This window comes from Dermacentor silvarum, chromosome 1 (assembly GCF_013339745.2).
Source record: "Dermacentor silvarum isolate Dsil-2018 chromosome 1, BIME_Dsil_1.4, whole genome shotgun sequence".
Lineage (NCBI taxonomy): Eukaryota > Metazoa > Arthropoda > Arachnida > Ixodida > Ixodidae > Dermacentor > Dermacentor silvarum.
This window is the reverse complement of record NC_051154.1, coordinates 149,939,293-149,951,529: the sequence shown is the minus strand read 5'-3', so window position 1 is coordinate 149,951,529 and position 12,237 is coordinate 149,939,293. Positions and strand designations below refer to the sequence as shown.

The window sequence follows — 12,237 nt, the reverse complement described above, 5'->3', positions numbered from 1 at the left end:
GCGGCCGCCGCCATAGCCGGGACTAAACCTGTGACCTCGAGCTCAGCAGTGCAACAGGCATATGTTGTTGTATGGAAGCACAATACAGAAAAGTGCGTTTTAATAAGCAGTCGCTCGCAGTGGCACACAGAGGGTACTGAAAGTATTTTGTATAAATTAATTCTTTCAGTCTACCAAAAAAATATGAGCACCTTTGCAGTCCTTGTCAAGTGAAAAAATTTAGTGATAGTTTTTTACACTAATCAGTGATTAGGTTCTGTCAAAATATCACTTGTCCTATGCAACATGTCATGTTAATAACAGTGGAATGCACAAAGCAGTTCTCTGAACAATAAGTGAAAGTCAAATAAAACTACGAAAATATTTAGATCCAGTCATTTTGGTTGCTGTGTATGCATATGCAGATGGCAGATGCTGTGAGGAGAAGATAGATCATGTGTCTAACATGTATAGAAAAAAATTGTGCACTTTCTCCAGAGAAGACATATCATGTCATAAGAAAAGCTTAACTGTGCCCCAGTGACATACAGGGCCCTGCAATGGAGGGCAAGTGCTTTTTCCAGAAGGTACTACTGAGGACAAAACTTTTGTGGACCATGCAGACTAAACTGCGCAACCTGTGTCCTAACGCTCTGCTACTGAGACAGTCCTTATGGTCCATTCCATGCTGACAGAAGTAGCCGTTTGAGAGTGTCTATGCAACAGCATCTCATTCGCTGTATGCTGATAATCATTAACAAAAGTCATCTGTAAAGTGGCGTGCAAGCTTATAGGTGGACTCACTGTGACAGTGCATAATAGCAGTGTGCCATGGGTGCTGCCAAATGGCCATGCCTGCAAGCATGATATGGGATGCATTATGTGCCATCCTGATAGCAGAACAATGGCTGCCAGGCAATGTGACCAATTCCACTTAGTAGATTTGGGCTTGTTGTTTTCACCAAGTTGCTTGTAAAATTATCCAGTCGCTTGTTCCATTTTGGGGGAGGGCTTATTGATGTTCATGTTGCCTTTTTTGTAAAAGACTGTAATTTGGTTCACATTCTAACTTTCACGAGTCTTTCCTGCACAGTCAAATTTCCAGGTCACCTAGGCTGGTAAGTTTACTTAGGTGTGCAACTTTCACTAGAAATGAGAACAGCTACCAAAAGACTGTCAACATAGTTGCTTGCCCATGTTAGTGCCATAATAATAATAATGGTTACCCAGTTTTTCCTTTTTTTTGTTTAATAGAAAATTCTGCTACCTTATCCCATCAATCTCATCATATCTGCTATCGCACATGAGAATATAATGTAGAAAGTATATTTCTAACTTGCATGAGGTAGACTTTTAGTTAGGTACCTAGGTGATTTTTACAGATATTTTAAACAAAATATTGTGCTTGTTTTGGCCAATTTTTAGGCAACCCAGGCTTGCTTGTGTGGGCTTGTTTTTCAAAGGAATATCTGCTTGGGTCACCATGCCACCAAGTAACACAGCAATGCAATTTTGGCCCTATCAGTAAAATCTAAACTGCTCAGTACAACAGTACAATCTAAACAACAGGGCACAAGCTGTTGGTGCTTTCACCTGCATAGAATTTTTGGAACTAGCGTGTGAACGGCAGTGAGTGCGTGATGATGGGAAAAAAAAAAACTTCAAAGTGGTTGATGCCATGAGAATCCCTTTGTTAAGTGTTTAAACACATATGACTTGCCATGTCTCCCGACTCAAATAAGGAGGAACTGATGGATAGGTTTGTATAAATTAGAAGAAGGTGGGACTAGGTTTGTGCCTCTTGGTTCCACAGTAATTGAAATTACAAGAGAAGCCCTCGACCACTGCTGCTCACTTATACATATGGATGTCATGGCACGGGATCTGATGACTTAAAATACAGTTTTTTTCCACATGTGTGGTGCATAATAATTGCTACAGTGTGGTACGCTATAAAATAGTATGTTAGACAAATTGTAAAATACAAAATTACCAAATGAAGTGTAATATGCAGGCACAAAAGTGTACAAACTTCAAGGCCAGTTAACTGCAACAAAATTTTGGACTGCTTAAAAAGCCTAGTTTAAGATAGTGTAGATATAGAGGCGCCTTCATGCAAAATTTGACATTTGAAATACGAGAGGAAGTGTCACGAAAAGCTAGTAAAAATAGCTGTTTCTGATACCGAAACTGAAAAAAAAAAAATGACACCATTACTGCTCCCTGGAAGTGAAACATGACCTAGAATTAGAATGCACAGCACCTTGGAATTACCTGCGAGACAAGGCAGCGCCCGCGACTGCCAGCGGCACACTGAAAAATCACAAAGGCAGTGTGATACATAGAAACTAGCAAATGGTTCTCATAGTGACAACCAACAGATGCACAAGTCGTTTGCTTATGTGCTGTTTAAAGGCTGCTAACAAGAAAACTATACAATTACCAGCTTATATGCTTCACCGCATAACTAGGCTGTATTGCGGCGAAGCTGACTAGTCAAGTTCGAATTATCTGGCGAAGGCCAATTTTGACATCCAAATAACGGAAGTTTGGGCCAATATAAATGTATGGGCGCCTGCCGGGACCTTCAGTCCAGATCACATCCAACATAAATGTATGGGCGCCTGCCGGGACCTTCGGTAGGGATCAGATTAATAAAGAAATCAAATTAACCGGAGTCGAATTAACGGAAGACTACTGCATATAGAATTTGAGTCACTTTGCAAAGCCAGCACAAGGTAATGCTTATTACACTGGAAAATTGCACGCATGGACATTCTTCAAGGGACATAAAGAGAACACTAAATACATTTAAACTTGTAAATTATTCTTCCTGTACTTTGTCCACGTTTTTTTGGCACAAAATGTTTACCGCTGGTGGAAAAAACAAAGATGGAACTTTTCTTTCTTGAATTTCATGCACAAACTGCAGAATAGGTGACATCAGTGTCATGTCATGAATTTTGTGGTATTTTGATGTACTTGACCCTTTCTGTGTAGAAAAGGCTACAAAAGTTGCTAAGTTACTTGGTTACTGTAGAATTGGATGTGACATTTTTTTTCATTGATACACAATTAACTAGCACCAAGTAGACGCTGTCAAAATCTACAACCCCATGGGAGTATCACGGTGGTGTTGCCGTTTGCTTTTCGTTTTTACATCCTTTTTTGGCTTACCAAACTTCTGCTCATGGTTAGACTGACCTATTTGCAATTATAGACATGCAGTTGACTAATACAGCTAGGCTAAATACTTCCATTTCGGTGTCCCTTTAAGTTTCACATTTGTATAACTCAGCAATTCAGTTTAATGGAGTTTTGCGAAAAACACATTCGTACACAGCATACTCTAATCACGATGTCACTGCAGCTCGCTCGAGATTAACTAGGCCTGCTGCAATTGTAACACTGTAAAATGCTATTATGGCACTAGTTTTGCATTTCATCCTCCATGAAATAGGAATTGAAACTACAGTTTTATGCTCAGCAGTGCAACGCTTGATCTGCTGGGTCAATGTAGAGAGATAACTCATTACAACTACTATACTGAGTATTGTAAATGACAAGAAATAACATACCTATTCCAACACAAACAGCTTTAGTAGACCTGAACGTCCGTTTAATCTGAACTGCACAAAAGTAAGAACAACAACAAACGAAATTTTGTGAATGCATTCAATGAACAGTACATGGAGGCTAAAGATCTTTGATTCCTAGTAACTAGCTGAATGCACTTTGTAGTTCACTAACATATGCTAGGCAGAGCTACATTCAGTGGAAGATGTTGTGTGCTAAGCAGATGTGGATAAAGAAAAAGAATGAGTGCTGAAGAACATGTGTCTTATAACTTAGCTTGCTACATGTACTACAGTCTGAATAGAGGTTGCAAGTAGGCCAATGACTTTAAATTAAAATAGGCCGTCATTAAACCCAACGTTGCAACATGATATAAAGGCAAGCTTGGCACATAGTTTAATGAAAGCTTAGCAATTATTTATTGCTTATGAGGTCAGTTCCTCTGGTGCAACACCAAGTACTAGCAAAAAAAAAAAAGAAAAAAAAAGAAATAATAATAATAATAAAAAAACGTGAACTGTTCCATTAGCTCTCTATATTAGTAGACTGCAAAGCTTTGCAGTTTTCTGAACATGGGAAAAGAAAAATTGAAGCGAGTTAGTATTACATGCTTGTTACATGCATGTGACCACCAATTCTAGATTTCTTTTTCATAGCATAAGTCCCTGTTTTTCACAACATTGCTTTTTAGAGAAGCCTGCCTAGTGTATGGAAGATGTTAGGCTCATTATGAAGGAGGGTGCCACATGCATGTGAACATCTTCCAATATTTTTCATAAAGGGTACCAATGGCATCCAATCTCTGATGTGTCAGCTACCTCACATCAAGTCACTTTCTTTCAACAAGTGCAACAGGGAATAATAAAAATTTTTTCAAGCAAAGCCCGTCGACAGTATGAGTGTCACAGACAAAACAATATAGTATAGACTTCTTACAAAATTGGCAAGAGAGCACTAAAAGCAAGTTATGCCTATGTAATGAATGTAGCTTGCTTTCAGTGCTCAGAATATATCCCAATTCATTGTTACCATCTTCTTGCAGTGCAAATTAACTGACTTCATGCTGCCATCCATCAGTGCCATGGCAAAACTAGCTGACAATGTTGAAGGACTGCACTGTGAACGAGTAGAAGCTTGACTGTGGCCACTTTAGATGTATGGGTGTGCAGCTGAAAATTATGAAGTATAATTCTCTTATTCTGTTTGAAAAACATGTGAAATACTAGAACGGGCATGACTGTAGTAGCATCTGTGGTATCATCAGGGCAAATTTCATGAAACACTGTAAAATGGGACAAGGTATACAGTCACCGACCGATAATTCAAACTTAGTGGAGACCGCCTGAAAGTCAGAATAATCAAGAGTCTGAAATAATCTATTCACCAGAAATCACGTATGTTTATCCCACAAGTGTCCATAAAAGCTAATCAACACGTTGCTGCGCACACATACTTTTGCATGCAACATGTTCAGTCTGTATTTCCTAAAGAATTTGGCACTACTATCAGTAAATTATCAAGCACCAGCACTTGTCTTATGAACTTTTGAGGCTTCTCTTAGTTCATCATTTCTTGCATGTGACACTCTGCTAGCGAGGGTAATGCTGGGCCCAATGGTGCCTGATCTTGCTTGCATGAATAAACTGGCTACAGTTGGTTTTAGCTATGCATTCTGGGGTTTTACGTGCCAAAACCAGTTCTGATTATAAGGCACGCCGTAGTGGAGGGCTCCGGATTAATTCTGACCACCTGGGGTTCTTTAACGTGCACTACAACGCAAGCACACGGGCGTTTTTGCATTTCGCCTCCATCGAAATGCAGCCGCCGCGGCCGGGATGTTTTAGCTATGCAACCTGACATGTCCATTAAGACTGTTTCCTGTGCTGCTCCGCATTTGCTTCTGTTATTTATATGTTTGCTTTCTTCTGAAGCTGTGGCTCCTGCTGTTCATGAGCTGGTAACGAATGTTTATTATCTGAAAAAAAAAAAAAAAAACGTCTGCTAATGGCCACCTTGGTAGAGATATGTCATATCAAATTTCAAATGTTCATGGGATAAAATAAACACCTTTTTATTAAGAATGGATGTTCTATGCTGAGTCCTGAATTATAAGATTTGACTTTGGAGTTAATGAAAATGGGATTACTTTGTGGATTAATTTGTGGATTCACTTGCCATGTAAATAAAGTGTAGCAGACTTTTTAGGTTTTGCATTCAAGGGTTGCAACAAGTAATCAAAGACCATTTCGAGCATTAAATATGGTTTCATACCCCTTGATCAAACATAACTCAAAAATCTATTCAGCTTAAAGAACAATTACAACTCCGCAATGACAGCAAGCACAGGTGTTAGGTTGTACATGTATGAGTATTACTTGAGTAAAAAAATTTTTTTTTTAGATTCTCCAAAATTTATCAAAGTGAAGTTTAACTGTGTGTCACATTAGGTACACCCAGCTACTTCTCAGTTAGACAACCCAACCCATGGTCGCAGAAATTAGTGATGTTCTCAAAAAGATATCGATCAGGTGCTCTGAACGTAGGACAAGATAATGCACCTAAACACCCCAAAAGTTAATAGGCTCAGCAATTCAACTAGTGTTGAACATTTTAAAATAACAAGTGGGGAGTACATGAAACGCAATTGCCCAGATTTCTTGTGATTAAGAAGCTTTGTATTATTTCACATTAAGGTCTTGACAAGTCTTCCAGAAAGAATTAAATCCTTTCTATTTAACACATATACAGTAGAACCTCGTTAATTTGAACTCCAAGGGGATTGGAAAATTCTTTGAATAAAAGGGAGTTCAAACAAAAGAGAGAACCTTTGAATATCACGCTCGATAATGTGTGCTGTACACAGTGCAGAATACAGCCGCCGAACAATAATTTAGATTCAGTGGGGACTACCTAAATGTCTAAATAAATGGGGTCCAAAATATTGAATTCACCAGAAAATAAGTCTATTCTACAAGCTGCCAGAAAAGTTGGTCAACGCGTTGTTATGAGCATATACACTCTAACTTTGTTATAAGGAAACAGGTTATAAAGAAGTAATGCATATAACGAAGTAAATGAAATTTCTCTTATTAGATTTGTTTACGAAACCGAAAAAATACCCGACCATAGCGTGCAAAGTAAATCACTTTTTGCTAGGTTGGTATAAGAAAGAATATGCGGAATAAGTCATGTCGCCATATGCTTCATGTTTCCTTTTCGAAGCAAAAAAACATTTTTTTTTTGCCGCCATATGCTTCATGTTTCCTTTTCGAAGCAGACAGAGCGTCTCAAGCAAGCAGGTTTTCCAGAACATGTACTCGTGTCCATAATCGAAAGGATGCTGAAACGAATCAGGAACAGCTGTGCTGGTATTCCGAATGATAGACAATCATTTAACAGAGAAAGGCAGAAGATGGTAGTGTAGCCCTATATTCATCGGCTGTCATACTATCTAAAGGGTCAGGCAACGAGCCGAAGTAAAAGAGCTGTTTTCGGCATCCATGAAATTTTCATGCCTGCGCAAGATGACAGATCCCTGCAAAGAGGACCCCTCAGGATGCACTACCAAACATAAAGATAAATACATGCAATCCAAACAGGCTGTGATTTATCACAATCCACTCTCCTGAGGGAAAAGTTATCAAACAGGGTGGTGCCTTAATGAAAGTATGAAAGAGCACAACTACAAAATTAAAGAAAAAGTCGCAGCTTCACATGAAAGGCGAAGCATCGATTGCGATAGCAAATTACAGTGTAGACCGCTTATAACGTAAGTGGCCAGAGTCGCGAATATCCGCACTATAAGCGGTACCAGCACTATAACCAAAGCAACAATTTTCAAGGCCCGCACATATGCAAAACATGTGCACCGAGCCGCCACGCGTATGCGACAGTCGAGGAATGCGGCTAGAACGTTTGCATTCAATTTACAGTCGTATCTCGTTAATTCGAACCAAATCACGCGGCGGCGCCTCCGACCGGCATTGCTCCGGCACCACCATAGAGTAAAAGCTTAGGGGAGACCCCTCAATGTCGCGCGCGAACAGACCAAAAAAAAAAAACGCGGCGGACATTTCACCCTCTCTCAAATGGAAAGGTCGCCGATTCTGCGTTGCGCCGGAACATGCGTGTACGTGCTGACGTCTCAGCCATGCTACCATAGCCACGCGTAGAAAATGGCAGTGAGCCCTTCTTTCTCCTTTATGCTTCCTCTACTTTCTAGTCACGTGTTGACCTCGCACGCTGCGGCTACGGCGCAGAGGGAAGCAGCGGCGCTGTCCCAGGCCGGTCAACGAAACTACCCACGCCGGCAAACGCCTGCTTCCCGATAACGGCAGAAAACGAAACTTCGGGGAGCTGGCGCCGCGCCAGCTGTAGCGGCGGCGCCTGCACGGCGGCGGGCGCGCATGGTGACAGTCGAAAGTGAGGAAGCTACGAGGTAGGGCGAGGGGAGTCACCGAAGCGGCAGAGTTGCCAAGGCGAAATACGCTTTCCTGCCGCCCACCTCCCTCACATTCCACGGTCTCCGCGTGCGCCCTTTGCAGTGCCGTGCCGGCGCCGCCCGCTCGCTGAAGTTTCGTTTACTGCTGTTATCGTGAAGCGAGCGTTGGCCGTTTCGTGGCCCTCGCTCGCTATGCGCACCGTGATATTTCACGACTGGACTCGCACTCAAGATTCTGGTTTCAGCCTCACTGGCTGTTCGTTCGCACCACGTGCCCTTGTCCTCCACTTCGTCTCTTTCTTCCTCGAGCACTCCTTGGGGCGCCCATTTGAGGGGAGCATTCACTGTCTCCACTGACTTCCGTACTCCCAGGCAGTTACACTGTAACCGGTATTTCGTTTCCCGCAACTGCACTATAAGCGATACGTGTATACATGGAGTGCTATGGGAAAATTAACGGGAGTCTGAAAAGACCGCACTATATCCGGTCCTGCACTATAAGCGGTTACGTTATAAGTGGTCTATACTGTAGTAGACCACTTATAAAGTAGTAAAGATAAAATATTCACCAAGATAATTTCGAATAGAATCAGGACAACACTTGACTTCAGTCAACCAAGAGAACAGGCTGGCTTCAGGAAGGGATATTCTACGATGGACCATATCCATGCCATCAATCAGGTAATCGAGAAATCTGCGGAGTACAATCAACCTCTCTATATGGCTTTCATAGATTATGAAAAGGCATTCGATTCAGTAGAGATATCAGCAGTCATAGAGGCATTGCGTAATCAAGGAGTGGAGGAGGCATACGTGAATGTCTTGGCAAATATCTACAAGGATTCCACAGCTACCTTGGTTCTCCACAAGAAAAGTAGAAAGATACCTATCAAGAAAGGGGTCAGGCAAGGAGACACAATCTCCCCAATGCTATTCACTGCATGCTTAGAAGAAGTATTCAAGCTCTTATACTGGGAAGGATTAGGAGTGAGGATCGATGGCGAATATCTCAGCAACCTTCGGTTTGCAGATGACATTGTCCTATTGAGCAACAATGGAGAGGAATTACAACAAATGATTGAGGACCTTCATCGAGAAAGTGCAAGAATTGGGTTGAAGATGAATATGCAGAAGACAAAGATAATGTTCAATAGCCTGGCAAGGGAACAAGAATTCAGGATCGCCAGTCAGCCTCTAGAGTCTGTAAAAGAATATGTTTATCTAGGTCAATTACTCACAGGGGACCCTGATCATGAGAAAGAAATTTACAGAAGAATAAAATTGGGTTGGAGTGCATACGGCAGGCATTGCCAAATCCTGACTGGGAGCTTACCACTGTCGTTGAAAAGAAAAGTGTACAATCATTGCATTCTACCGGTGCTAACATACGGGGCAGAAACTTGGAGGTTAACAAAGAAGCTCGAGAACAAGTTAAGGACCGCACAAAGAGCAATGGAACGAAAAATCTTAGGAGTAACGTTAAGAGACAGGAAGAGAGCGGTGTGGATCAGAGAACAAACGGGGGTAGACTATATTCTAGTTGACATTAAGCGGAAGAAATGGAGCTGGGCAGGCCATGTAATGCGTAGGATGGATAACCGGTGGACCATTAGGGTTACAGAATGGATACCAAGAGAAGGGAAGCGCAGTCGAGGACGGCAGAAAGTCAGGTGGGATGATGAGGTTAGGAAATTTGCAGGCGCAAGTTGGAATACGCAAGCGCAAGACAGGGGTAATTGGAGATCGCAGGGAGAGGCCTTCGTCCTGCAGTGGACGTAAATATAGGCTGATGATGACGATGATGACTGTAGTAGACAGCTATACGAAGTTAGGACAGTAGTTTTATCGGCCGTATAAGCTTGTAAACATTCGCTTACTAATTAAATTAACCCTTGAACTGCCACTACCGAGATAACTTGTGAAACCACCCACGAAAACCCCCCTGCTACTCCCGAGTATACTCGTACAAAAAAAAAAAATTGCATTCATGTCCCGCCATCTATGGAGAGGTCACCTAAACACATAGAACTGTAAATTAAATTTTAAAAAGTACGATTTCCACTGATGGCTATGGCGATGCGAACTCCGTCGCTTTGTTTTGGTTGTCGCTAACGTCATTATGGCTCGTTTGCGTCGCACATTTGCCGCTCGCTGAGCTCCGAGAGTTGTCCGAATTAATCGATGTGTGGCCAAATACGTCCGAATGAACGAGAGTTTCATTGCATTGAATAATGCATACACCTGTCGCAACCAAAGAACGTGTCCGAATAAAACGATTTTCCGAATTAACGAGGGTCGAATTAACGAGGTTTTACTGTATGTGTTACCATCATCAGCCACAACGAGTGTACCAGAAAACTTCAGCATGGCCATTTCGTTCACGGATCTAAGCAGGACTGCCCTGGACCAACGTTTGGATGAGATTAGTACGAGAAAGGAAGAAAGCCTAATTCTGAATGGCAAGGTTTTGGGTATGTTTATTATACAAGCGCATTCATTGTGCAAGTAAAATACGGCGCTGCGAAATCTGGCTACATTCTGCGGCATGGCGGATGCACCGAGGTCTACGCGTCCCTGCTACCATTGTCTTTCATGATTTTTATGCAGTGTGATATCGGTTTGCGCTGTTTTGAGGAAGGGAAGCGGGTAGTCAACGCCAAGCACATCATTTAGTCTATATGCGAGAGGTACAGTGGGTAATGAGGCTGAAGTGATCGCGCAGCGAGTGCAAACCTTCAGTGTGACAGTGTATCCGCATGTGATTCTTATGAAAATCACCAATGTATCCCGAGACCCACTGGTCGTGGAAGCAAAGTACTCATGCACTTGCTGGATTGTCAGAAAAGTACAAGCACGTTTTTGCTGTTTTGATTTACAGTTAAGGCGTGGATATAGTCCAGTATTTCCAGCACGCAAGGTAGCGGCTGGTGAAGTCAGATACGTCACGCCAGTGATGCCAGGATTGCATAAAATTTGCTACCTCAACAGTCCAACACGTTGAACGTGGCCAACAGCAGTGAGGCAATCAGCTCGATCAGCTGCTGCCTCACTGCATGAGCATAAGTGCGCAAGAAGCGAGCGCTTTTACATTTGGTGAAGGTGCAAACTCTGCACTCTCTTTAGTCTAAAGAGCAAGCGAATCTAAAAGTGAGCTTGGCACTTTATTGCGAGGCCTAGTTCGGCATGAGCGACGAGTCTGTGACAAAGCTTTCCCATTATTATTGCATTCTGAAAACTTCTGTTATCTATTTTACATTCAAGATATACACAAGGTGACTGCTGCTTTGCTTAGCCGTGGTTGTTGCAGCAGGTTGCCTATTGTTTCTCTCATAGAGAACAGAAATGAGAAAAAAGAAGCCAAAGGATCTGCTTACAATAAAATCGCACATTTGTACACCATGTGCAGGTTTGGCTTGTGGTATATGGCCTGATCGTAACTGATTACTCCCCACCTGCTCTCTTCGTATCACCATCTGTGGCTCCTGTGTAAACTAATGAAAGAGAAAAATCTGGTTCGCTGTAAACCAATCTTAACTCACTTCATGCGCGAATGTAAACTAATTTTGCATGTTCCTCTATAGTTGAAGTATCCCTCATTTTAACTCTTTCCGTACCGTACCCATTAGGCATCGTTTGTCCGTTATCAATGGTTTGAAACGCCGCTTTCGAGACCTTCCGCGCCACTCACAGACATACTGCGCTATCAGACTCGAAGGAGAACTATATTTTAGTTTTCCAAGCAGTTCGCTTTTTTCCCGCGAGGCGGTGATTTTTGAACAGGCTCTGAAGTTTTGCGATCGCAAAAGTAGAAAGCAAAAATGGCCGCTCGCTAACGATGGTTTGAAACTCTGCTTTCGAGACCTTCCGTGCCGCTCACGGACACACTGCGCCATCGGACGCGAAGGAGGAGAAACTATGTTTGTTTTCTAAGCAGTTTGCTTTTTTTCCCACCAGGTGGTGATTTTTAAACATGCTTCGAAGTTTCGCGATTGTCAAAGCCGAACGCAAAAATGTCAGGCTCCGGAAGCGGTGCGCGCGCTTTCGGAGATCGCAAGTATTGCGATTCCACTGCCTCTCGGCTGATCTTATTGATGCATTGAATAGCAGTGAGTAAGAGGACGCTGACTTTTCATCGGACTTAGAGTCTGAAAGTGATAACGACGCCAACCAGCCCGGAACATTGGGGGCCGCAGCCCGGCACGCCCAACTGTAGTGCTTGCAGATAAATTTTTGTAGCAGAA

General features: G+C 42.4%; 2 protein-coding genes across 5 annotated transcripts in view; one reads left to right on the top strand and one right to left on the bottom strand.

Moving 5' to 3' along the window:
* Positions 1-9,761, top strand: part of LOC119436231 (prolyl 4-hydroxylase subunit alpha-1) — a 404,330-nt gene extending 394,569 nt beyond the window's left edge. The window contains exon 15 of the transcript XR_007463565.1: positions 9,717-9,761. The gene's annotated coding sequence lies outside the window, so the exon portion shown is untranslated. The remainder of the gene's footprint in view (positions 1-9,716) is intronic.
* Positions 1-12,237, bottom strand: part of LOC119436225 (ras GTPase-activating protein raskol-like) — a 379,883-nt gene that overhangs the window by 351,182 nt on the left and 16,464 nt on the right. For 3 of the 4 annotated variants that reach the window (XR_007463548.1, XR_007463546.1, XM_037703015.2), the window contains exon 4: positions 3,558-3,608. The exons of the other annotated variant lie outside the window; for it this stretch is intronic. Coding sequence is in view for 1 of the 3 variants with exons in the window: in XM_037703015.2 (XP_037558943.1) it covers positions 3,558-3,608 (51 nt within the window). In the remaining 2 variants the exon portion in view is untranslated. The remainder of the gene's footprint in view (positions 1-3,557; positions 3,609-12,237) is intronic. 4 annotated transcript variants of the gene reach the window in all.